This window comes from Zingiber officinale, chromosome 3A (assembly GCF_018446385.1).
Source record: "Zingiber officinale cultivar Zhangliang chromosome 3A, Zo_v1.1, whole genome shotgun sequence".
NCBI lineage: Eukaryota > Viridiplantae > Streptophyta > Magnoliopsida > Zingiberales > Zingiberaceae > Zingiber > Zingiber officinale.
The window spans coordinates 104,685,621-104,712,757 of NC_055990.1; the positions used below are offsets into that span (position 1 = coordinate 104,685,621).

The following is a 27,137-nucleotide window of genomic DNA, read 5'->3' on the forward strand; positions in this document are numbered from 1 at the left end:
AACAATTTTATCCAAGTTTTAAATAAGAAAGTCCATCTCCACAAAATCCCTCTGTCCGAGTTTGACCAAACTCGTCCAATTCAACTCAATCTGTTTTATTAGAGTTTGACCTACTCCGGTGGTTATTCGACCAGATCAGATTCAAAACCGAGTTTCATGTTTCCTGTCAAATCGACCAGTCCAGACCGCCGGTCCAAACCAGTTTTAATGTATGTGGCTAACCCAAACAATATATCCTGTTGCACTTCATACTTCAAGCGACATTCACATATTTCTATATTCTTGTTTTTCCTGTCCTTTAAAACTTATGAGTTGACTCAATAAAACTATAGAAAAGTCAATTTACACATGGCAATTCAAGGTCAACGAGATAACATTAAAGCAACACAATACTAAAGTTGTAACTAGTTGATGGTGATCAACTTATGCTTCTAATTCCAATGCCTATCATCCTCTAGTGATCTAATCTACATGTGAGCATCCAAGGGAATATGAACCGGAAACCGAACAGAACAAACAAATGAACTTACTAACTGTCGAGGATCTGAGCAAAGTTAGGACTGAGCTGGGTCCGATCGCATTGCTCATGTCTAACCATGCGAATCAGATGTAACAGCTTATGGGTCTGGCGAATGTAGGCTTGTCATCCAGGGAAAGCTTCCTGTGAATTCATAGTGTCAAACTTTAAGGGGAAAAAAAAATGACATTTTACTAAACTGAGAATGCAGTATTTCTCATTGAGCGTACCTAACTTTCATATACTCAAATCATATACCATATTATTGAAATGCCCCTCCTTTTATATTTTACCTTTACTCATTCAAAAATTCACTATTCTTAATTTATGCCATCCTCGAATTCAAATCCGACGACGTAGATACATTAGGTTTGAAATAATTCAAATCATCTAGACATACACCGTTCGAAAATTCAAAAGTTTGATATTTTTCGAATCAGGATAGTCCTAGGATTGGTTAGTAGTGAGTACCATTGTCCAGGTCTTATAATGACCTTGTGATGAATTTTATTGAACTTTTGCAAGTTTAAAAATTCATTGCTCTCAATTTAATTTACGCTGTCAAATTCAGATATGAGGACATGGATGATACATTAAGGAGGTTGACAGGAATATATTGATTTTGATTTGAAATAATTCAAAATTCTCTATGTCCATAAATGAGTTTGTATTTCTACAAGCCTCCTTAATGTATCCATGCCCTCGGATTTAAATTTAATAACATAAATTAAGAACAGTAAATTTTTAAACGAGTAGAAATAAAAATATAAAGAAGAGGGATATTTCAGGAATATGGTACATGATTTGGGTATCATGAAAATTAAATATGTGAAATGAGAAATCCTAAAACATGCATGCATGATTCAGTAAAATGCTGAAAAAGTAGAGGCTAGCTGGAGAAATCAAGCAAATCAAGATCGATAATGACAGTACAATTTTCTTGAGTTTGCAGATATGTTGAAAGAGCAAAAGTAATTGGTAGGTTATATAATTTAGGATTTCAAAGCTTAGTTAGCTTGGTGGCAAGATGTGAAAGGGAGAAAAAGAGTCATAAAGTTGCACATGAATGTTCTCAATTATCAACTCAGATAAATCTAAAAATGTACAAGATGTAGAAAGACACTGACTATAAATAAATAAACTCAAAACTATTTTCAGAAACATGATCTGTTGATCATTACATGAAGATAGAATGTTACCTACCATTTACTGTGGAGTCTCTGTTTTCCGATTAAATATCATATAACAGTTTTTTGATAAAAATAAAATTAATAATAATACAAGTTACACGATCATTTAGATTAATGATGGAGGGATAAAAAAAATTGTTTGTTGGTATAGAAGGATCCATAATAAAAATGAATTGTAATAACTCAACTAACAATCTGTAATAAAAAGGATCTGTAAATGAATTATGACAAATTCAAAGAGTGTAGCCTAAAACAATATAAGTACCTGGTTAACGGAACTCATCATGAAAGTCATAATCATCGTCGTCTGTGAAAATAGAACTGTAGAATACATAGGGGTTTTCGATCATCTCTTTCAAACTTAAACGCCCATCTTTATCAGTATCTGCCTGAAGGTTAGCCAATAATTGCTCAGAAAAGCTGAATTACCTTTCAAATTATATATAAAAGAGCGAAGAAAATGAAGTATATTATTCCAGCACGAAATATTAATGGTGCAGAAACAAATTAAAGAATACGTGTAGAAAATGTGTGGATAAAGCGTAATATATCAATAGTATGTTTGGAATAACACTTATGTGCTTCAATTAGTTCTGATTCTTATTTTAAAGCCAGTATGAAATCTATAGGTTTGCTAAGCAACTAGAAGCATCTCAGAAAGAATATACTTCGCAACATACTTTTAGCAGCTCTACTTGTCGCTCTAGAAGATGAAATTGAAAATCATATTAATCTCAAAAGATTTGTCAAGTTTACAAATTCTTAACCTGGGAGAAGGTAAAGATGCTGTGAACATTACTTTCTCCAAATTTTACAATTTAGTGGACAAACGAACCTCCAAAGTAGAGAGAATCTATGAACCTTCTCAAGTATGTCGATACATCTGAACACTATAACACCAACAACCAAGCCTTTATCCCACTAATTGGGGCTAGCTATATGGATTCTCATACGCCATTGGACTCAATCCTTTATTATATCCTCTTCTATATTTAAATGAATTTTATCTTGTTTTATTATTGCTAACCAAGTCTTATGATACAGGTGAACTCTACACAACAAAACCTGAGTCCAAGAAAACCTTGTTTAGCAATAGGTTAAAATTCTTATTGCATGTTTGACTCACTGGAATGGATATTCTTTTCCCCATGAATTCTGACAGATATTCCTGTGTTTGGTAACAGATTTGAATTAGGAATACCTTTCTGTTAGAATCCTTATTCCTTAAGAACTAGGAATAGAATAGGAACAGTCATTCCTAGAATAAGTGTTCTGATGCATCCAGATTGTCACTTCCCCATCCACAGTCTATTCTGAAGTATCAAATTTTCTCTTCCTCCCAAAACTTTCCTCATTATACTTCATGCATGAAACCAAATATGCTGGAGCTACAGCCACTGCCAGATTGCTGACTTAGCAGTCATCGCTAATGAGCTCTGTGCCTCATTTTCCCAAAAAAAAATTGATGAATTTTCATGGTTGCACCTTGATTGATCAATCAATTAATGGTTGATGAACCGTAAAAGGTGCATCTTGTCTTTTACAAATTATTTTATTTATTATGAAAGTTTCTCTAACATCAATCACCACCAATGACAGACTATCCAACACTGTTCTTGCAAAGAGAAGCACAAATTCTTAGTGGGTGTTTGGTTAAATGATGGGAATGACTATGGGTATGGATTTGATAGTAGGGTGGAATGGGAATAGGAATGGAAATGAAACCCATCAAGTTATATGGGTTTGGTTGATTCCCATAAATTTGGTAATCATTCCCAAAATGTGATTCCCAAACCCATAATCCAAACACTATCTTTTACTATCATTCCATTCCCTCATTCCCAAACCCATCAACCAAACACCCCCTTATATCTTATCTACTCAATTCAAAGACATGCATCAAATGATGATTATTCTGTTTCACTTTCTTTATTGAATTATTCATCTAGATCCATGATAGAAGTTAACAAAATGATACATGGCACAGAATATAAGTATTACCAGAATCTCTAATTACACTCTAAATTTAGGTTTGAGAAATGTCATTAGACCATTTAAAGGGAAACATAAACATAATCATGCTATTCATATGCACTTATTTTGCATTTGTCAACCTTCTTGAATGATTGAGTTTTTATGTGATATTTTACTTGAGACTACTTTAGTTAGACGGTATATCACGGTCTCCATTAAAATACTATCTTCGTCACGGTGCAAATTTTCCTTGCAGTACTTGATTGCTTGAAATTTAATTTTATAATTATTCACCTATTGAGTGTTGCTCATGATAATTAACTATTGGGTTATTTATTAATTAGTGAGTATTTAAAACAATTAATTACAAATTTAATTTTAATAAACAAAATTAACTGGTGAATAATTACACAACTTGATTACTTGAAATTTTATTTTGTAATTATTCACATGTCGAGTGTCGCACATGATAATTCACTTATTGGACTGTTTATTAACTGGTGAATATTTATAAGATTAATCACAACTTTAATTTTAATAAACAAAAGTAACTGGTAAATAATTAATCAAAGTTTAGGCAAGTTAATAAATAAGCTTAATTATAGATTGCTTAAAGGTTCTGATAAATGTTAGTGAGCTGAGCGTAGCATCATAGAGCCTTCCGAGACCAACACCAAAAGAGTGAAAGTACAACTATTTGTTCCCAAACAAAAAAAAAATCATGTAAGGTTAACCCTACAGTGCTTGCACTTAAACCTGATTTTACTTGATGCCTAAGAAGAAGAGATAGGCAAAATCAAGACACCATGTGGAAGATCTGAAAATACTGGTGTGATTGGCCGCAGAGATCAACTCAATTACAGGATTTTCAAAGCTACCAATATCTGTCAATACCTTAAAAGATGCATGCCCTGTTATCAAATTCATTCAACATTTGCAAGTATGAACTTTGCAAATATCCCATTGTATTTTAGTAGCTGATAACATCAGCTGATAAGCTCCAATTTATTATTTGAATAAAACCAACACTTAGTCCCTATTCAATTGCAGTATGGGAAACACACCCATATATATCCAAGATTTAGGAATATTTAATACTATACTACACTATAAATACATGCCATTTCACTAGATGAAATATGAACAAGGTATGCATATTGATAACTGAAAACACATCTTAACTATACATTCTCCTTTTTAGAAATTATTTTACTAGAATCCTTTAAGTACTTCCATAACTGAGACAGCTAGCAGAAAGCGAATTTTACTATTTCTCTTCCTCTAGGTCATATTTTATGATATTCCTCTTTATATATCATTCTCGCATCCATGTCAGATACTGAAGACACACTGACATTTCCGAGTTGGAAACAAGCACCCCTGTCAACCACATGAAATGCTTTCTAGAAAATGAAGTGCCAGATGTTTTCCATGACAATTCAGATACTCAGTGAAAGTCAAAGGAATGTAGCTTATGCTAAATTAATGCAATAGAACATAGTAATCGATTTGCCAAGATTCCAATAATCTAGTCTACCATGATCTGTATTTGATAACGAATGAAGATAAATCTTCTGTGAACCCAAAAAAGTACCTCAGTAATAGCATAATCAGCTTGTTGCTTTGCATAATAACGTTCTGATGGATGTATATCACCAATAACAGGTAAAAGCTCATCTTCAGACAAGAAACTGTCAAGGAAACCAACAAATTTGATATGATATCCATCTGTATTCGTAATAGAATGAATATGAATATATCCCAATGCAAATAACCAGAATATTTGATTTTAGACCATCTATACTCAAAACATAAATAAACCCCAGTGAGCATAACCAGAAAGGCTGCTATGTCATAATAGCATAAATGAACCCTCAAACATACCCATCATTGTCACGGTCAAGCTCTGAGAATAAATTTTTAGCTGGCATCTCTGAGGAGGTCTCAGATTTAAATGTGGAATTATGAACATCATCAGTTCTCCTTATTAGGTTGAATAAGCCATTAAAATACTCTTGAAAATTAAGTTTCCCATCTTTATCTTTATCTCTTTCCCTGAAATAAAAAATTTAGAGCATCTTACCCACAAAACAAATAAATAAATAAATAAATGAGATCTAGAAATTAAATAGCACAAGAGAATATAAGGTTTTTATTTACAACAAACAAACAATTTTTTCTATTGATAGAAAATAAAAGCACATTTAGATTTAGTATCTGAGCAGATGTGTTAAAATTCATCATAAATCTGATCATAAGTGTGTAAATCCTCAAGATTAAGATCAATTAGAAGTGCATCGGCAAACCGTGGCTACAAGGTCATCCAGGACTGGGCATACTTGATTCCTGAATTTTTAAACTGCTAGAAATTAATTGGGACTGATGAGATCTAGAGAGATATCAGTTCTATGGGCTGCATATAAAATAGCTGATGAGGATTAGGAAATTGGCAATTTTTTGCAGAATATCTAAGATCTGCAAAATGAAGAAATTTCAATACAGAAGCAAGAAGGGGATATCATAATTAGTCCACTAGATAACCAATGTATACCTTTACACAATTAATTTAAAATTCAAAACCTAGTCATAATCACACATTTTAGTTCCATTACACACCACAATAAAATCTGCATGTACACTAAGATTAGTGCAAATGGTAAATAAACAAAGTAATACTTAATTAGTGAATTTATTATAGTTACCTAATTTCTTCCTTAGCTAACCATCTGATCAACTTGGGATTGCTAGCATCTGCTGGATGAAGGAAACTGCAGACAAAAAATTGGAAAAGTATCAATCAGAAAAGGTACACCATTTCCAATCAGCATGAGAATGATAAGCAAAGACATACTCATTAAACTCTGTTAAATTAAGAAGGCCATCACCATTCCAATCTGAAGCATTGAAGTGTTCCTCTTTCCACCAACCCACTTTATTGTCAGTAGAGTTGTCATCTGTTAATATGTCAAGAGAAAATGGATAAGTAAGCTACTTGATTTATGTTAGAATTACAATATAGAAAATTTTATGTATTTCCATTATCAAAACTTCTACCAGTCCGAAATTATAGAATGGATAACTTGATGCCGAAAGTGTTGAGCTTGATTAAATTAAATATAACGATTTTAGCAGCTGTAACATATCCACTCCACCGATACAAGAATTGATCTTTGTTTTTAAACACTCCACGTTCCTCCTAAATCTTGATTATTATGTTCAACTTGAATTTAATCAAGGCTTTATGCTATTTTCTGCTTAAAACAGTTTTACATCAGCTAATCAGAAACTTCTGATATAAAATTACGTCCTCATAATTTAATCCTACTATGCTACAGTTGGAAATTAAACTTGATTTTTCAGAATTACAACTTGTTGAAAACTAAAGTTAGCTTTTTCGAACTACGTCTTTTGGAATTACAACTTGTTGGAAACTCAAGTTGACTACTTGGAACTACATTAAAATTAAATAATTTTTTAGACTTTTCATATTCTTATAATTTCAATGGTTGACCGCATCACCTATATTTTTCCAAGTCTAGATTGTTCTTTTGAGTTGTACATAAGAGGATGGTCTCTAAGCATATCAAGCGATCAAGAATCAAATCCATACTTTTCTTAGTAAAATTTCTCTTTCTATCAGGCAATTACTTTCTTGTTTGGTTGTTTTCCTCCAACTTTCTTTCTTTTCTTTTTTGATGTTTTTGGGCCATCAAAATATTCTCTATATTATGGCGAAAATATTTTTACAGCTACTTAGACTGGAATAACACATAAGCAAGGAAGCAATGTTCATCTATCAGATTCAATTATCAAAGATTGAATAGCAAAAATGCTGATCTTTTAGTAGATATGAACCCACTAATGGTCATCAGGTAAAGGGATACAACGCCCGGATTTCCACTACTAACACTACAGATTCAATATCTTTTGTGAAGGGAAAAAGTTCAAAAGAAAAAAAAAGGAAAGGTCGGAGATTTCTGCAAGTCAGAACTTATAACTCATAGGAAAGTAGCAAAAAAAAAAAAAGGACTTCTTGAAATTAGAACAGTGTATGACATCAAGGAGGGAGCTTTTTTTTACCGACCATGCAATCTATAGGCCCAGCTGGGCGGCTCATACTCAGTGAAAGAGATTAAGCCATCATGATTCTTGTCATGGAGCTCCATGTCCCGCTGCGTCCTGTGCAGTACCTCCTGCTCCACTTGTCTGAGATTCCACTCCGTGAGCTCATCGGCGGTGACGAATCCGTCAGCACGGCCGACGTCAATCTTGGGGAACAGCTCCACGATGCGATGAGTGACATTGAAACGCTCCTCGTCGTTGATGTAATCCTCAGCATTCATGAAGTCCTCCCACTCGGGCTGGGACTCCATGGCGGGGGCGTGGCCCTCCGGAAAGTAGTGGCTCTTTTCCCACTCCCTATCCTCGCGGACGCGCTCGATGTCAGCGATGATGGGATCGAAGGGAATGCTGCGGCGATCTAGGCCCGACGGTGTGGAGAGATGGGCGGCCGAGCGGAGTTTGAGGCGGCGGTGGAGGCGGTTGGGGCGGCTCGGAGCGAACGAGAGGAGGAGGACGACGAAGAGCACCACGCCCAAGTAGATCAACACGGGCGATCTCGCCATCTCCGCCTCGCTCTTTCCCTTCCCTTCCCTTCTCGCCTTCCTCCTCACGCCTTTGCCCCTTTTTTTAAACTGGGATAATATATCACGCAAGAGCGCCGACCCTGCACGGATCCCCTATCTCAACCAAGTCACCAATCCCATACATTCAGATATTATTGGTTAATCCTCCGGTCCCAGTTTTAGTATAGCACTTTTTTCGATGAATCGTGATCTGGAAGTAACTGGGATCACTATGACAGATTGTGCATGCAAGAAGCACCGACTGGGACGGAAAACGTCTCCTTGTACACTCTGACTGATTGGAGGTTGAATTGCGGGGCCCGATTTGGTTACCATTCAAAATGAGGGTAATTATTTGCTGACGTGGCTTGAGTACACAAGTAAATGTCCCGGTTCACTGAACCGGTCCGGTTCGACTGAGCCGTGGCGGAGGTGGTCAGTTGTCTCGACCCGACGATGGTTAAGTAGCTCCAGCGGCATACCGTACCGACTGTTCTTCTAGACGGTGGGCGGCGGCTGAGCTTGAGCTCGCTAGGGTTTCTTCGACTTCGCTTCGATCCGAGTGTTTGATCTTAGTCTTTTTCGTCTCAGATCCTGGATTTCTACGTACTAACTAGGGTTTCGATATTTTCCTTGAGCCGTAGATCAGTGGACAAGTGCTGTGGTCCGTAAAGATTGATATTTTGCAGGTGCATAGGTCGAGGGAGCAGCGTCTCGCTGATGGAGCTCGCCGAGGGGAACGAGAAGACGGTCGGCGGCGAGTTCGAGTGCGAGTACGATGTTGAGGAGATTGAGGAGGAGGTCGAGGAATATGAAGAAGAAGAAGAAGTGGAGGAAGAAGAAGAAGAAATGGGAGGCGGAGGCCTCGATCGTAGCGCAGGGGAAGGAGAAGGTGTTGGAATTGGAGATAGAAGAGAAGACTCACCGCGTAAGAGATCGGAAAATGTGGATAACGGTGAAGAGGAGATGAAGCAAGCTGATGCTGCTACCTCTTCAGCAGGGTTAGTGATTTGATCCTTGGAGTTTTGATACACATTTTAGATCAACCTGGACGAGCATGTGTTGATGCTGCCAGGAAGACTTGTTGATATAGAACACAGAAATCAACTTTAATTTTTTTCCTTTTCTGATTGTGGTAGAAAAATCTTTGTCGGTGGTGTTGCTTGGGACACTACGGAAGGTATGGCCTTTCCCTTGAGATCCATCATTCCATTAGTTTGATTATTTCAAGCAAGTTCTTTGCTTAATTGGTGTTACTTGCATTTGTTTCAACATTTAGTTGTGTTAATTTTGGGGAATAACTTGTTTCAATAACGATAGTAATCAATGAGTTTCATTTTGAAGTTTCTGTTTCCTTTTGACTATAAAACTAGAACTTCAGAATTAAATTAAAAATTCTTTATCAATTGTTACTATCAAATGCCTTAAAAATTGGATATGTGAATGATGCAGTGTAAATTAATGTTTTCATTTCTATTAGGCTGTTTTTTTTGTGTGAAGCTATTCATTTTGTCATGCAATATCTTCTGTAGATATTGTGTAAAATATAAATTGATCTTACTGTTACCAACAATCAAACATTCTCAAAGCCACGTGCAAACTGCCAATGACAATTGCTTATTGAATCTGCTTAAACAGCTGGTTTTCATTTAATCAAATTGTACATGCAAGGATTTACAATTTTTGTGATTTCCCCATCAAGATTGATAGTAGTTTTTGTTACTGACTACAAACGTTTAGATTATTAGTGTCTTGGTAGCATGATTGACCAAGGATCTATAACAATCTCCTAGTCTGGTAGAGAATTTTCCTCAGGTAATTGAGTCTTGTTAAGTAGGATATTGATGAAGGCATGAGGTTGATCTTCTGGTTGCAAAATTGTCTTAATAACTTGAGTTCCGACTTAATTTGATGAAGTGTTGTGTTCCACTGATTTATGTTATTGATTGACTGGCCACATTTTACTGATATATAAAATTACCAAAGAAAAATGATCAGAGTCAAGACAGGTGACTCAACCTGTAGCTAAAGACAGCTAGTTCTTTCCTTTTTTACTCGTATGGTGTAAATAAGTTATTTAGGGCATAAGGCTTTTGTCGATAGATTGTTATAAAATAAAAAGGATTATTATTGCATATGCAAGAAGGGGAACCTTGGCGCAACGGTAAAGTTGTTGCCATGTGATCAAAAAATCAAAGGTTTGAATCCTGGAAACAACCTCTTGCAAAAAGCAGGGTAAGACTGCGTACAATGTATCCTTCCTCGGGACTCCGCATGGCAGGAGCTTCGTGCACCGGGATGTCTTTTTTTTTTATTGCATATGCAAGTCATGTCATGATGCTTGCAGATGAAGACTGATTACTCGTTACTTGAGAGATCTTAAGAATGATATATTTGTGTAATGTCTTATCAGTAGTTCACACTTTGTAATTATCAGTCGATTATGTAACTTTACCTGATTTTGTCAAGCTTTATTAAGATATAAAATAATGATATTTTGAAAGTCGTGTTTGTCTATATTTAAGTGAACATTTTTTTATGTTGGGTATTTAAGTGAACATTTTTTTATGTTGGGTAAGAAGCATTGCTGAATGCAAAAGTTGCTCTAGGGCACCATGGTCCCACATTTCTTGAGGAGCTTTCTTGTGCAATTCAAGCCTCATTTATATGTAATCACAATTAATTTTAAATTAATGATGAGACATTGAAACATCTGTTATGGACCGTGTGCAAGCCCATGCAACCAAAGAGAATCTGAAGCCCATCAAATACATGAGAAATTTAGAAAAAGGGGTGCATATCAAGAGAATTGATTCACTAATTGATTTTTATTTAAGTCTAGTATCTTTTATTTTTAGTAGGAGTCTAGTTTCTTTTATTTTTAATAAAAATAAAACCTTTCTTAGTCAGTATTTGTCGGGAAGGATCATGAGTAGTTGTATTTAAATGGCTGGAATAATGCAATAAAGATTACGACTGAGTTTACAAAAAGAAATCAAATCCCCTAGATTGAGAGGTTCTTTAATCCCAACGAGTCTCAAATTATCCCTACCACCATAGGCCGTCAAGGTTATAAAACAAAGAAGACAAAGATTATTCCGCTGATGGTAAACCATCCCATTACACGATCCATATCCAAGGGCATAACAAATTGTTATTAGAGCTCATCGTAATGGGTGACTCACAAGCATTTCAACAATGTTTGATGCTTTTCTCAAAATTTACCAAGAGGGCAAAACAGCCAATGAAAAACAACAGTAGCTCATCTACGCTCAACTAGGGGTATTGTCCAAAGACTTCTCTAAGCTATACTCGCACAACAGCAATCAAGGTGAAGAAAGCAGCAATCATCTTGACACACAAGGGTACCGCTCAAAAGGGTACCGTGGCCATGAGGAGGGATCCTCATATATACCACGGTATTCGAAATTGGATTTCTTACGTTATGATGGTTAGTTTGATCCTTTGGGATGACTCAATCGATGTGACCATTTTTTTCGCCATCAACATATTCCGGAGGAATAAAAGGTTGACCTAGTCTCGTTCCATCTTGAGGGAGATGACTAAGTATGGTTCATCAAACTAGAACGTGATCGACCTCGTATTCAATGGGAGGAATTTCAAGATTAGTGTAATATGAGGTTTAGGCTGCCTATTCGTAACCACAAATTGGGCGAGCTTACCAAACTTCAACAATCAGGATTCGTGGAAGATTATTAGCGAAAGTTCGAAGAATTGGCGGCACGAGCGAGTTCCTTAACATTAGACAAGAAGTTCAAATATTCAAAAGTGGCCTCCAAGATCACATCGCTGTAGAAGTCGAGCTTCGCCTCCTAGAAGATCTCACATTGGCTATGAGTTTTGCCCTTCTTGAAGAACATGGCTCTAAACGATTTGAATCTACCATCATACCGTGATGCGTCCCCATCTAGCCACCGAAGCAACCATTTATCAAATGATTAAATCGGGAGGAAATGGAAGAACAATGTGCCAAGGGCCTTTGTTTTAATTGCGATGAACTTTACACTCCCGGTCACCATTGCAAATGTCTTTTCTAGCTTGAGGAATTAGAAATTTTGATGAACAAGACTATGTCGAGGATGTTGAAATTTCCATAGGCATCCACACTCAAACCATGCAGATTCATAGGAAGATGTAGTAGCTATCATGGAACGTTACCCCTCATTCGTGTTTACGGACAAACCTATTTTTCAGGGAGGGAGTAATGTTATGGACCGTGGGCAAGCCTTTGCAACAAAAGAGAATCTGGAGCCCATCAAATACACAATATATTTAGAAAAAAGGGTGCATATCAAGAGAATTGATTCAGTAATTGATTTTTATTTAAGTCGAGTATCTTTTATTTTCAGGATTGAGTCTAGTATCTTTTATTTTTAGTAAAAATAAAACCTTTCTTATTCGGTATTTGTTTTCTTCCTTTGTCGGGAAGGATCGTTAGTAGTTGTATTTAAATGGCTGGAATAATGCAATAAAGATTACAGCTGAGTTTACAAAAAAGAAATCAAACTTCCTAGATTGATAGGTTCTCTAATCTCAACTAGCCTCAAATTATCCTTACCACTGCAGGCTGTCAAAGTCATAAAACCAAGAAGACAAAGATTGATTCTGGCGATCAGTCGGTAAACCATCCCATTACACGATCCATATCCAAGGGCATCCAAACATTGAACTGATCATTTATTAATATTGTTCATTCTTAAACTTCAAAATTTTATTTAAAATGCTTAATATCTTCCTGGTGGAATTAAATTAGCTTATACTATAATATTATTTAATTATAGAAGATGATATAGTAGAGGATAGAGTTCAATAGCTAGGAGGGCTTATATAGTCGACCCCGCTTAATGGGATAAGACTTGATTATTGTTGTTGTTGTATACTACAAAATTTCCATGACAATTTCTTCTTGAAAAATTAGAATGTTAGATTTACACTCAAAGAATACAAGCTATGGCATAGGACAAGTGGATGATGAGTTAGTGGTCAACACTGAATTAGGTATCCAAAAGTCACCAAGGGAAAACTTCTCCTTAGAAGGAATCACCAAGAAGAGACAAAGTGGTGACTTTGAAGGTATCAATATTTAAGGGAAAGAGAAACCCAACTTAATGTTCAAGGGAAAGAAGAAGCCCAGCAAAATGTTCAAGGGAAAGAAGAAACCCAACTTAATGTTCAAGGACGAGAAAAAAGTCCAACTTATTCAATAGACATGAAAAAAATCATATCCAAAAGAGTGTGCAAGCTTCATTCATTGATTTGATACAAAAGATCCTTTACACCGAGGCTTACCCATGCACATCATGTATCCTTGTCACTACAATATAAAATTTATTAAGTGCCAAAAGTATGCTTGCATGTAACATATTTTCAAAAGAGACTCTTTTCAATGCTCAACTTCTAACAAAGTAGCTTGATCCAAAGGGTTGAGACTGAGTTGGTTGCTTCAGCATCATTCTTCCTCAATTAAAAAGAACTCGACCTCAAGGTTACATCTTGATTCTTATCATCTTCTTCATACTGGCATAAGCTCAAAAACATTAAAGGTACTGAACATCATATTCTCAGTTCGATCTTGTAATGGTTTTCACCAAGTCTTCAATGAACATTGAATAGCCTATCTGCAGGAGGCTTGTGTTTTCTATAACAACCTTGAGGAAAGCGTTATAGATCTAAACAAGGCTGCCTACTTTGAAACAACAAGTGTGTAGTGATTATTGGCAATATCTCTATATTTTCCATTATGATTACTGATGTCTCCATGAATTTGCTAATGTATTTTCTTGATAGTCTTTGTTTGCTTATCATCAGCACTAAAATTTTGAGTGGTAGGAAAAGTTAAATCAAGAGGTAGTTGGACTACAACCATATGCACTTGAAGGGGACTTTGACCAATTGTTTTATTTGTTAAAGAAATTCAGCATGAGCTACAGTTAAATCCTATTGGCAAAGATTTTTACCCAACCTTGTTAAAAGATTTTTTTTAAATTTGATTGATAATTTCTATCTGTCCAACATTTTGAGTATGATAATGATAAATTCTGTGGAAGATAAAAGGAACTAAATTGAAGTACCAAGCTTTATTCATAATGTGTGCCAAAAGTGTCTGCCAAACTTCGGATTAGCATATGAATGCATCCAAATTTTTCCCTGCAAGGAACAAAGTGATTCATTCTAGAATTTGATCACCATAACAGAGGAATTTTTCCTTGGAGATGCAAGTCTAAGACAAAATCAATATTTACTTCATATCATGGTACATTAGTTACTGACAATGGTGTGCAGAAGCTGGTAATTTGGTACTGTGTATAGCAATATGATTAGTTTGGCATCTCTTAATATAAAGTTTGACATCTTGAAGTGCCACTAATAGAAATGCCACTGTAGCAATGTCAGGTTCCATCTCAACCAAAAGGTCCATTAAGTCTACCTTTAGATGCTTAAGTTCACCTTCGTATGCTTATTTGATGACAAAACAATTAAAAATGCATAATAGATTATGTTGAAAAGAAAATCAGTTTGGATCAAGAATTGTTAGGAAAGGTCATTTTGCCATACTTTCCAAATTTCACCAAAATAGAAATCATCACTCTAAAGTTCTTTCAGCACTTCTAATTCTCAACTTTCACTTGCATACTAGTTGGCAAAGAACATCTTCAGCATAGGATATCATCTACTTGATTAAAAGCAATTGCTTTGTACTTGATTACAGAAATATATGCTTAAAGAAATTCCAGTTATTTGTTATGGCTATAATTAAGCTGTGTTGTCCATTGATATATTTCAAAGTCTCATGATTGAAGGAAAAAAATAAACTTTTTTGTAAAAGATATCTTTATTGTGTTTATGGTTGAATAATAGTGGAATAATCCTTGCGAGAGTTGAATAACTTTTGAATAACTTTCAAACATTTGGTTGAAGTCGAGGAGGCTTTGACCACCTTCTTCTTGATAATTTTAAAACTTCTTTAAGCCTTTTTTTTTATTAACAAAGATTCACCCTTTAATCATTCAGTGATTTGAGAAATAATAGAGCTAAAGTTCTTGATGAAATGATGATAAAAAGAAGAAAGAACATGTAAACTCTGAAGTTCAATGTGTATTTGACTTAGGCTACGAGAGTATAACTCTCACTTTAGAAGGACATATCTTAATACCTTATGAATAGATAACACAGTCCAAGAATTTAATATTATTTGTCAAGAATGACCATTTCATCAAATCCACATAAAACCTTTTGCTCTCTTTAAATTTTAAAACTAAGATATAGATGATACAGTTAATCCTCTTTTATCTTTGTCATAGACAAGAATGTCATAAAAGCAAATAATTATAAATTTGCTAATGAGATTTAAAAAGATGGTTCATCAGTCTCAGAGAAGTACTAAAAGCATTAGAAACCAAAGGCATTGCCATCTATTTAGACAATCCATCTCTTCTTTTGGAAGTTGTTTTTTTGTTCCTCATTGTCCTTAAATTCAATTCGAGAAAAAAATATCGAAGCGCTATGAAGTTGATCAAGTCAGGAAGGCGGTATGAAATAAGCAGTAATTATAATGATACTCTTTCACTACTCTACTATTCACAATCCACATACATTTGGAAGGAACCATCTTTCGTTAAAAGAAGTGTGGTAATGCCATAAAGACTCATGTTTTTTCAGTTTGAATTATTCTTTTAAAAGTTCATTAATTTGTCGTTGTATTTGTTCACTCTTTTGGGATTCATACGATGTCTTTGTCTTTAGGAGTATATAACCAAGAATAAGATGGTGTATTGAAGATCCTGCATAAGAGAGACTACAGCGAATTTCATCTGAGACTCCATTATGAAAAACTTCAAGTATGCGCTTGATTGAAGGATGGAAATAGCGAGTAATAACATTTGTTTCAAATAAGTTAGGGACATAAACCTTCAGAGAAATTTTCAATTCTTGTCAAATTGAAATTTAGGAACAAAGAAACTACTCTTTCTTTAACACTTTTAGGGTAAATCTAATTTTGGAACAGCTTAAGATGGCTTAACTCCATTTTCAACAAAAGGATGTGTTCTTCTAATCATCATGCGTACTTTTTTTTTTGTCATATTAAAGAAACAAAGGACAGAGTATCCACAGGTAGATACATCACACCATATTTCATGTTTGTCATAATCAGTGAAGAAATTATCAACTTTTATATTATTACCTTTGGAAGCCAAGAGAATTGGAAGTGTGTGAATTAATTTAATTAGGATAGAGCTGTAGGTTTAACAAATTATGGTTGTTGTCTTTGGTATTTCAACCGTAATAACTATATGGAGAACTGATGACTTTGGATACCAAGAAGGCTATCTTGGTTGACTTTGATCATATTTAGAAGTTTATTGAATTTTTCATTTTGCACTGTGTTTTACTTTTCCTGGTTCATATATTGAGTTAACTGCCAGCCCCTTTTATCTTGTTGACTGGTGCAGAAACATTCAGTAGGCATTTCAGCAAGTATGGCGAGATCACTGATTCGGTCATAATGAAGGACAAGAACACCCTTATGCCAAGAGGTTTTGGGTTTGTCACATTTGCTGATCCGTCTATTATAGACAAGGTTTTGGAAAATGAGCATGTCATAGATGGGAGAACTGTGGGTTCTTTTGAATATTTGCAAATATCTTTTTCAAGCCGTCACTGTGTTAATGATCTTCACTGATTGATTTTGCAATCAATTATATGCTCAGGTGGAAGTTAAAAGAACAGTTCCAAGGGAAGAAATGCCTTCAAAAGCAGGAATCAAGACGAAGAAAATCTTTGTGGGAGGGATACCCACATCTCTAACTGAAGGTCAGAGGGTTTATTTGTTATGAAATGTAGCCCATCTTGGGAACTATTAATACAATAAAACAAATTTCAGATGAGCTTAAGGAGCACTTCTCCTCATATGGTGAAGTAGTTGAGCGCCAAATAATGTTTGACCATGCTACTGGCCGATCAAGAGGTTTTGGTTTTGTCACCTTCAAAGATGAGGAATCTGTTGATAAAATTATTTCCAAAGGCAAGATGCATGATTTCGACGGAAAGCAAGTAAGTTTTCAATTGTTATTTCCTTCTCTAGTTCTCGAATAGTTTGGTTAGGCAAAATTGCACATATATTCTTACAGATTATTATTTTCCATGTTTGTCACACAACAAGTATATTATTTTAAAACTTGAAATCTTGCATATGTGCCATTAGATTGGACTTAATTACTTATCATTTTTTATTTGGAATGACGTGTTTGAATGCAAAGATGGACAAAAGAAATGTGAAGTAATAGAAAAGGAGAGAGAAAAGAAGGATGAGATCAAATAATTGCCAACATTATGATCAGGGTTTTGGTAGATAATTTTAATCAAACAGCATTAACATACAAGAATTTAGTTTAAACTAAAAATATTTTTGAAAAAAATTATAGATTTAAGAGACAAAACTACACAGTTTTTGTTAGTGCAATCATAGATTTGTTGCATAAGTTTACAAGAAAATATTCTAGTTCTATGACAATATCTGATCGCATGGACTTAAAATGCTGCGAACTGTCTAATGAGGATAGTAGTTTAACTTATGTCTCGCAAAAACCATGTGCCATGATACGATAATCTATTTCCATTTTTGGACTTTTCATTTTTCATTATTGGCTGTGTTTATTTTTTTATTTTGACGAAGGGCGACAATCTTGTGTAAAAAAAGTCGATAAATGATATTTGTTTTTGCTTTTCTAGTTTGTTATAGTGAGGCTTATTGGAGACTGAACTAGAATATGAAATATGAAAAAAATCTCCTTATTTCTGCTCAAGGATTTCAAACACAATTCTTTCAACTGCAGGTTGAAATCAAGAGGGCTGAACCAAAGAGGTCCAGTGGCAATCAGAGAAAGAACGAGAGGGCTAGTTATGATGCTCACAGCAGGAGTGGCAGTGGATACCGAGCAAACTCTTATGGTTATGGTGGTGGTCAATACGATATGTATTATGGTGGAGGAAGTGCAGGCTATGGTTATGGGAGAGGCTACGGCTACGGTGGCGTCCAAAGTTATGGCGGCGGCTATGGAGCTAACTATGGTGGCTACATGTATGGAGGTGGGGGATTCAACGGCGGGAATATGTACGGTGGCCCAAGCGGATATGGTGGGTGGTATGGTGGTTACGGCAATGGCCGAGGAGGTTATGGGAGCAGGTACCACCCCTACACCAAATGAGTTATTGTTACGGAGCTTCAATCAATTCACTGATGCAGAGATTTACACGATGGTGATCTCTCAAACTAAACTGTTTACAGCTCTCGTTCTCAAGAATTGCCCTAGAGAAAGTGTTTATTACATTTTTGCAAGCATACATCTGACAGATTTTAGATTTTATTCATGGCGAATCTTTTAAGCTTTGTTCTTGACTTAGTTCCTAGTCATGAATCGACTCCATGGCATGTATCTGACTCAAATTTGTTAGTTTGAACAATCTCTTTGTTACAGGAAAGATTCATTGCCACCCCCTGTATTGCACTATCTGGATCATTTCAGTCAAAAAGGTTTCGAAAAGGTATGATCTCCTTCAGATTCACTATCTGTTCGAATCATTCTAACTCCAGATTTACTATCTGTTAGCTATGAAAGCAGCATTCAGGCTCGCCCGCCCTTACAAGAATGCTCTATCGATCTGCTCAGCTTATACTCGTCAAGAATGCTGAGGTCGAAGACGAGAATGACGATGAAAGCATCTTGAAGGTGACGATAAATAGAATAATGAGACTAGAACGATGATAGGAACTCATGTAGCGGTAGTGTTATCGATCGGTCCTAAACAAAGTTTTAAACGATGGGCGATTAAAAAGATTTATTGTCATTGCCAAAGCTTAAAACTCATTTAGTGAGCAACAGTAACTAATAATAAATCAACAAAATATTCTCAACATTAAGTTTTTTTTTCGTAAATTCTCATAGGAGTCTCAATCATGGTGCAGTTGCAAGACATTTAGGCATGGTGCATTCACTCATGGTGCAGTGGCAGGACATATTTAAGTGGGATGTTGACCGTTCGATGAGATGCTATTTGCATTTCTAGGATGGTGCAGTGGCAGGACATATTTAAGTGGGATGTTGACCGTTCGATGAGATGCTATTTGCATTTCTAGGGATAATGAATTAGGAAGGAAGACTCGGAATATTGGAGTCGCCGTACAGAAAAATAAATTGGGGACCTTAAAATAAGAGTAAAATCTTGATATATTCTTTATTCTTTATTTCCGAACCGAAGGCTTATCTCTTCAATTAAATGTGCCACTTCACATCATTGTTTTTTTTTTTAAAAAAAAATGTAGTTATTTTATTAATCGCTTGTGCCAACTTGAACTCCCAGTTAATCACTTTAATTTTTTTATATACAAAAAACCTTAAATTTAAGGCCTCACTGTTTTAAATCGAGCTCACAGAACCCAACTGGAAGCCAAAGATACTCCTGCGGTGCCACCGTCGTATGCTCAGTGGTTGTAAGTTTTCAGGAGTGACTCATGGACAGATATATGCCTTATGCTTGTTCTATTAGCAGGAGGAGAATCAGATTTGTTACGGCTAAAAATTAAAAAGACCCTCAAATTATATAAATCCTTAAAAATATTTTTTTTAAAAAAAAAGAAAATTCAAAAAGCATACTCCTTCAAATATTTTATCCCAAATATATTGTTATTTTCATGTTAGTGTAAGCATCTATAATTAACTACTACAAACTTGGAGCAAAAAAAATAAAATAGTCATTTCAACAGTCCTTCAAAGCACATTCTTTGAAAGTGAAATCACAGGGATATTTATTTTAGCATAGCGACTTTTTATATATGGGAGCTCAAATACCCAGTGAATTATTTTTATACATGTTGAAAATTAATCTTAAGATCCATAGGATTAGGGGTGTAGCTACATGGGCCGAGGAGGGTACAATCGCCTGAGTTCGGATCCTCTTTCCCGAACTCTCGTGTTCCATCTGTTCCGCTCATTGATCGGACAAATTAAATCACATCTCAAGAATTCTGTTAACATCACGAGAGATGTTGCAGACATTTCAAGGATGTCATGACCGTCCGATTGACAAGGGGACATGGGGACACATGAGTTTGGGACAGAGGATCTGAACTCACGACCCCCCCTCTTGAAATTTGTGAAAAACAAAAATTAATAGAGTGAAATTATTTTAAAAAGATTTAGTTGCATATTCTTAAAAGTTTAGGATATTTTTACAAAATATTCAATTAAAACAAAACACCAATCCGAACATTGTTTTTTTCCCTCTATCCGCCAACCCTTTGTTTTTCTCTTGATATATATTTTTTTCTTCCCTATTGCTCAATACTTTTTTCCCTTCTCCCCTCCCATATTTTCTTCTTCCTCCTAATCTCCTCTCTATTTTTTCTCTCTTGTGTTCTTCTCTCATAATCCCTTTACTATTCTTCTCTAAACCTAATTTTACCTTTAAAATCCTCTGCCACACTTGATTTTGTCGTTGTTTACGTTGTTATCATCGCACGTCGCTATCACCAACACCACTGTCGTTCGCTATCAACATTGCCGTCGTCGCTTCGTCGACGTTCCACAACAAATATTTTTTGATTGAGATAAAATTTTCTTACTTTATCTCTTTCGATTAAATTAATTTAAGTATTGTAAAAATATAAGGTTAATTTTTCTTATATTTTTATTTTTATTTGATAAGCAAGTATATCAAATACTTACAAATATTGAGATCTTCCATGCATTTAATGTTTGATTTGTTACATGAAGATGATAAATTTTATTGATGACTATTTGAAAATTTAATCAATTAAATCATATCATTTATATATATTAATGACCGAAATAAATTATGACTATTAATTTAGAGATAAAAATTAAATTTTATTGTCAATTCCATCTTTATACTTATTTAACCTATTTAATTAGCTATGAAAAATTAAATTCTATCATTATTTTAGCAACACAATAAGTTTTATCGTTATTTTAGCAATTGAATTAAGTTTCCGTCACTAATTGACTTTCTAATTAAGGTTTTCATTGTCGAATTTTCTTTTTAACGCCCTAAAATCTTCCTCTATGATCGACCTCCTATCCGATCTCTCGCACACTCCACCCCTCTCCTCTTCGATCTCCGATACCAGAATGCATCTTATCAGTATGCTCGATCTTCTCCCCTTCCCTCTCCTCTCTTAGCGATGACTTCGTGGCGACCTCACAGCAAGTCTCGCTTTGACCGTGACCTCACAGTAAAATCTTACCTTGGTCACGGCCTTGCAACGATAGCGAGATCGAGCATGATCTCAGCAGCGTGACATGGCCAACATAATTCACTTTTAATTGTAAATTTTTGCTACACCACTAGGATGCATCCCTTTAAAGCCTTTTTAACTAAAATAAAAAAAATACATATTTTAATCGAAACAATTAAAAAACACATGCAAGTTTAACCAAAGTAGCTCAAAAATACGATACTATTTAAAAATACTTTTTATTTTTTTATATAAATTATGGAGTAAAAATTGAAAGTGCATCCAGCCTATGTAGTATTGAGTAAAAGTGATATTAGTCATTCTAAACAGTTTAATATAAATGACTATGATTTTACGGTAAGATGTAAATAGGTAAATTATAAAAATATATTTTGTACCTATTAAAAATTAATCTCAAGATTTATTGGAGAAAATGTCCATATAGATATGGACTGTAATAATCCTTGGGGGTTAAAATTTTAACCATTAGATTACAACTATTGAATAAATCTATTATAATAGTGTCTCTTACCTTCGGTCATAGTTTATAGTTTGTAAGATTGTGATCCAATGCAGGATTGATTTGAAATCAGAATTAGGTCGGATAAAACTAAAACATGATAGTTGAGTATTTTTTTTTAATAATAATAATAATAATAATAATAATAATAATAATATAGAAAATATGTAATAAATCAACAATTTTTTATATATATTTTAAAATTTTAAATAAATTTAGATGTATTTTAATAAGATACTTTCATTAGATTATGAGAAAGTAATAGATTGAATTAATTAAATAAAACGTTAATTATAGACCAAAAGTTAAAAACCATTTTATCCTGCCATCTCCTCTCTCAGTCAATTCGCTATGTCGTTCTCGTTCCCTCAGAATGATCTAGTGGTTAACATATGAAATACTATTAACTTGAAGTCTATGATTCGAATTTTGACATAGCCGAGGTGAATATTTCTCTAATGCGTTAGTTACTATTCCAAGGGCTAGTAGTCATCCGTGATTTACCTCCTCTGCATTGGTCGTAAGACAGGTTGACGATGTCCTGAGGGTGAACACAGTCGCCTTTGCAACTATGTCACTCTCATCTCCTCTCCTCTCTCCTTACTTGACGAGATGCTCGTTGCCACTGCTCCCCTTGGGGCTTCACTCACGTGAGGCGTTGCCGTTGCTCCTGCTCCCCTTTTCCTCATCAAGCAGTTGGAGAACATTGTCGATGGCGTCTCATCGCTGTCTCCCTCCGCAAGTCGCGAGAAACTAGAGACCTTCGTGCGTTCCCATCCCCATTCACAAGCCGTCGACACCACCTCCTCGACCCTCTCATATGACCCCTCCGTTGCTACTCATCGGACATCAATGAAGACGGTTCAGATCCAATTCTATTACAAAATTCTATGTCAATCAATCCTGAATCGTTAGGACTTCTGGTTTGTAGAGTTTATAAAAGGCCTCCCACACTATTAATTATTAAATATTTAATAACTACTCTATTAGCTATTACAAGCTAATACAATATTATTATAATAATTAATTAATTATATTTTATTTTAATCAATTTAAAATAATTTTAATAAAATTTAAATTTTTTTGAACCAAATTAGAAAAAAAAATATTATGGTTTGATAGTGATGCGGTGATGATGAGAGGCTCTATTCTGCTGCCACGGTGGAGGTCAAAGTCAAGACGATCGATGAGTGGACGATATCGACCGGTCGGACGGATCATGCTCCGATTGGGGAGAGGGCTCCGACCCGTCGTTGACTTCGACACGGGGAGCATTCAAATAATCGATGCTCAAGGGAGAACGACGTTCAGAAGTTGAGCCGAGCGATTATCCCACTCGGCCAGACAGCGAGGCCTAGCATTGACAGGATTCAACTTCGGTCGAGTGACTCTTTCGCTCGACCTAACAACAGACTCGACATCAACCGAGCATGTGAACAGTGGACTTCCAATCGAGTGGTTATCCCGCTCGCCCTAACAACAAAACATGTGGAGTGGAATTCCGACCGAGCGGCTATCCCGCTTGGTCCAGCAACAGATAACACTTGGACGATGGAATTCCGGCCGAGCGACTATTCCGCTCGGCCAAGCAACAGACATAGCATGCTATCTTTCGATATCCTTTTGGAAGCTAGTGCCGTTGACAGACGACATAGTCAGACAGAGGATCGTACGACGAAAACTTCCACTGTCACTTTAAAATATGTTCGACCCGTTAAGGTACTATGTCAAGGATACTTTATTGACAGATCTTTTCAGGGGAAAACTTTGAGATGCATGCTTGCCTTGGGAAACGTACACACACGCTACCAGAGCTCTATATAAAGAGAAATCCAAACATCGACGGAAGTATACGATATTTTACTGTTGCACTACAGGCTTTTTGTTGCTCCGCTCCTTTCTTCTTCTTATTCGCCGGAGACTGATTTGTACGTCGGAGGACTATCGTCGGAGACCCCTTTCCTGACTCGACACTGATACCATTTGTATTGTAGGTTGAAGCGAAGTCCATAGAAAATCAACGTGAATGCCACATTTTTAATATTCATCTTATCAACTTTCGGACAGGAGTATCAAGGTAATTTTTTTGTTGTACTATTTAGATACAAAATAGTTGATGAATTGTTTTTTTTTTCCTTGACAATTTATATTATTTAGAAGGGTCTTTTAATTTTTATATATTTGTTAGGTTCAACTCAAAATAAGTAAATAAATACTACTGCACCGTTCGAGTGGGTGTGGATTTTATTTATTGAGGCAATGAAAAACCAGCTGAAAGAACGCTGCTACTACTTACGGGTGGTGTTGAAGGCGCAGCAGGCGAAGGCGTAGACCCAGACGAAGAGGACGGCGGCGATGACGAGGACGACTGCGGCCCTGCGCCACTCGGATCGGAGGCTCCCCAGCAACGCGCCCTTGCAGGAGGCGCAGTCGTAGCAGAGGCGGCCGTCCTCGCTGCTCCACATCAGGCAATCCGAGCTCGCCACCGGCTCGCTCGGGTTCACCCACAGCGTCGGGTTCACGTACTCGTATCCGCACACTGCCGGCGGCTTGCAGCAACCGGACTGCGGCCAGTAGCACACTCAGAGTAAGAGGAATTTCATTTTATGTATTTTGCTATTCTACCCTCAACTTCAAAATAAAAATATTTTCCGAAGGATGGACTTGAATTTTAAAATTTTCCAAAAAAGCACACTAAGTTTTATATATTTTAAAGTTCGCACTTCTTTTTTCAAAATACACTTCTTATTTAATCTGATTTATCGAATACCCTCCTTATTTTAAAAAATTCTCGTGTGATTTCCGACTAGCCGAAGATTTTTTTCAAAAAAAAAATTTAAATAAGAAGGATTTTTTTAAAAATAAATACGTTCTTTTAGAAATATCAAACTGTATACGCTTTTTTTTTTTTTAAAAAAAAAATCAAAATCCAAAGAGCGCCGTTTGGGAAAGTGGTCTTTTAAAAAATATTTTGTATTTACTGATAAAACACGATGTTTTATCGGAAATAAAAATAAACAAAATAAGCGGGTGTTATCTGTAAGAGAGTAATGATCACCTGGAGAGGGGAGAGTTCGGTGTGGAAGAATTGATAGGCGGTGAGGTACGGCCGGTCCCGGCCGATCTCCCGGCAGAGCTCGGACGCTCTTAAACAGAGACGGATCTCCGGCCACCGGGAGAGGGCGTAGTGGCGGAGCCAGTCAGAGTAGCCGGCGAGGCGGTACTCGCGGTAGGCGCGGCCGGGGACGGCGTAGGACCCGTCGGGGGCGGTGACGGCGTAGGCGAAGGCGACGAGGGAGAAGAGGATGACGATGAGCGCGGCCATGCAGGAGAAGTAAGCGGCGAGGAGCGCGGGCCGGTTCCAGTAGGCGCCGACGAAGCCGGCGAGAGAGGCGAGGAGGAGGAGGACGCCGAGGATGACGACGGGCCACCGGGCGAGGTGGACGCACTCGTTGTCCTGCTTCGAGGACAGCCATATGCCGGCGCCGATCACGGGGATGGAGCAGAGGAGGGCGACGAAGTTGAGGAGGGCAGTAGTGGAGCCGTGGGAGGCGTTGCGAGCAGTGGCCATGGCGGCGATTCCGGAGAACGAAGTGGGCGGATCGATTCCCTTGGCGACTTTATGAGCTCGCAGTCGATTTGACCGCCTATCGAATTATTTTGGTATATATTCTTCTTTTTTGCGCTCAACTGTTTCAATTTACTTTATCAATAAGAATATGTGCAATTAAAAAAAGAAGGAAACTTTCCCTTTCGAGGCGCCGGTCTCCGCTCCTCTCCTCCTTGCTCCGCCGGAACCGGATCTCCTCTCCTTCCTCGGCTTCCCGTCCTTCATCTCGCACGACGACGAAACCCTAGCGGCGGCAGAGGAGGGGGAATTTAACAATTGATTAAGATTAGCAGAGACGATTTTATTTCGGTTTTATTCAATCCGTTTGTTCTTTCGGATTCATGTCTGTAAGGAATTAATGCGAACAAATCTCAATGAGATTGATTACCGAACCATACTGCGTTCATAATCCCCACAGACATTGCTACAAAACGCATAGCTACATTTTATTGATCGAGCTTCCCAAACCACCAGAAAAGAAAGCCATCAAAAACAAACACGCAAAACAGGAGGAGGAATATGTTGTGAGATCGATGACCTGATCACGGACGGCTCAGGCGACCTTGATGTCCACGGTCTTGGGCTCCCGCGGGGGCACCTTCTTGACAGTGACGGTGAGCACGCCGTCCAGGCAGACGGCGGAGACGGCGTCCACGTCGGCATTGTCGGGGAGGGCGAACTTTCGCATGAACTTGCCGACGCGGCGCTCCATCCGCAGATACCTGGCGTTGCCCTCTTCGTCCTGGCGCTTGCGCTCGCCGCTGACGACGAGGACGCGGTCGTCCTCGACCAGGACCTTGACGTCGGCGGGCTTGAGACCGGGCATGTCGACGACGCAGACGTAGGCGTCAGGGAGCTCCTTGACGTCGGCTGGAGTGGACGCCATGGCCTTCGCGTCGCGGACGTACGAGCGGGAGGACGCGCCCATCGCCTTCTCCATCTCGTCGGGTGCGTCGATCAGGTGCTGCAGAGAAGAAAACAGAGGGCCATCCAGATTAACCATCCTCACATCCATGGCTGCACCTCGCTGGATCTGGATCTAGATCGTCTTCCTCGGCTTCGATTCGTCTTGATTGAAATGAAAACTGCGACGGAGAGACGAGGAGTTTATAAGAAGCAAAGGGCGAAGAACTGGCGTCTCTGCAACTTTTGAGAAGAAAATGGAAGCTTCTTCGCCTCAATCTGGAAGTCTCTGGAAGATCATGAGCAGCTTCCAAACCGGTCCAGCTTTTTACATTGATCGGTTTTATTCGGAAACCGGGTCCACATCCGGATCCGAAATCACCCAAACCGACTCCGATACCCGGTTTGTTAGAAAAAGCCAAACCGGAGTCTGAACCAAATTGATTCGCACCGGTTCAACTGCAAAACCCAAAGCCCAACCAATCTATCCGTTTCATCATTAATTATGAATTTATTAATATCTAC

The 27,137-nt window shown here is 37.0% G+C and overlaps 4 protein-coding genes across 4 annotated transcripts; 1 reads left to right on the forward strand and 3 right to left on the reverse strand.

Annotated features, from left to right (window-relative positions):
• Positions 1-294: 294 nt before the first annotated feature.
• On the reverse strand, positions 295-8,370 carry LOC122052215 (calumenin-like). The gene is made up of 7 exons (XM_042613638.1): positions 7,766-8,370; positions 6,533-6,635; positions 6,384-6,449; positions 5,566-5,736; positions 5,276-5,372; positions 1,973-2,096; positions 295-661 (listed from the first exon to the last, which is right to left on the reverse strand). Exons 1-6 carry the CDS (start codon positions 8,304-8,306, stop codon positions 1,977-1,979), a joined length of 1,098 nt encoding a protein of 365 aa, XP_042469572.1. The 5' UTR covers positions 8,307-8,370; the 3' UTR covers positions 295-661; positions 1,973-1,976.
• A 390-nt stretch (positions 8,371-8,760) lies between these two features.
• LOC122052216 (heterogeneous nuclear ribonucleoprotein 1-like) lies at positions 8,761-18,801 on the forward strand. Its single transcript, XM_042613639.1, has 7 exons — positions 8,761-8,912; positions 8,996-9,307; positions 9,446-9,486; positions 16,778-16,941; positions 17,036-17,138; positions 17,209-17,378; positions 18,161-18,801. Exons 2-7 carry the CDS (start codon positions 9,027-9,029, stop codon positions 18,530-18,532), a joined length of 1,131 nt encoding a protein of 376 aa, XP_042469573.1. The 5' UTR covers positions 8,761-8,912; positions 8,996-9,026; the 3' UTR covers positions 18,533-18,801.
• Positions 18,802-24,248: 5,447 nt separating this feature from the next.
• LOC122052217 (tetraspanin-2-like) lies at positions 24,249-26,389 on the reverse strand. Its single transcript, XM_042613640.1, has 3 exons — positions 26,248-26,389; positions 25,158-25,953; positions 24,249-24,663 (listed from the first exon to the last, which is right to left on the reverse strand). Exons 2-3 carry the CDS (start codon positions 25,668-25,670, stop codon positions 24,388-24,390), a joined length of 789 nt encoding a protein of 262 aa, XP_042469574.1. The 5' UTR covers positions 25,671-25,953; positions 26,248-26,389; the 3' UTR covers positions 24,249-24,387.
• LOC122052218 (17.8 kDa class II heat shock protein-like) lies at positions 26,065-26,724 on the reverse strand. The gene has a single exon (XM_042613641.1). The coding sequence runs from the start codon at positions 26,722-26,724 to the stop codon at positions 26,263-26,265; it is 462 nt and encodes a 153-aa protein (XP_042469575.1). The 3' UTR covers positions 26,065-26,262.
• Positions 26,725-27,137: the final 413 nt, after the last annotated feature.

Coding starts and splice junctions, on each gene's coding strand:
- LOC122052215 (XM_042613638.1), bottom strand. CDS start 8,306: ATGGCGAGATCGCCCGTGTTGATCTACTTGGGCGTGGTGCTCTTCGTC. Junction 6,636..7,765: donor CTGGGCCTATAGATTGCATG/GTCGGTAAAAAA, acceptor ACATATTAACAG/ATGACAACTCTACTGACAAT. Junction 5,373..5,565: donor CTTGACCGTGACAATGATGG/GTATGTTTGAGG, acceptor TTTCCTTGACAG/TTTCTTGTCTGAAGATGAGC.
- LOC122052217 (XM_042613640.1), bottom strand. CDS start 25,670: ATGGCCACTGCTCGCAACGCCTCCCACGGCTCCACTACTGCCCTCCTC. Junction 24,664..25,157: donor CCGAACTCTCCCCTCTCCAG/GTGATCATTACT, acceptor TACTGGCCGCAG/TCCGGTTGCTGCAAGCCGCC.
- LOC122052216 (XM_042613639.1), top strand. CDS start 9,027: ATGGAGCTCGCCGAGGGGAACGAGAAGACGGTCGGCGGCGAGTTCGAG. Junction 16,942..17,035: donor ATGTCATAGATGGGAGAACT/GTGGGTTCTTTT, acceptor TTATATGCTCAG/GTGGAAGTTAAAAGAACAGT. Junction 17,139..17,208: donor ACCCACATCTCTAACTGAAG/GTCAGAGGGTTT, acceptor AACAAATTTCAG/ATGAGCTTAAGGAGCACTTC.
- LOC122052218 (XM_042613641.1), bottom strand. CDS start 26,724: ATGGATGTGAGGATGGTTAATCTGGATGGCCCTCTGTTTTCTTCTCTG.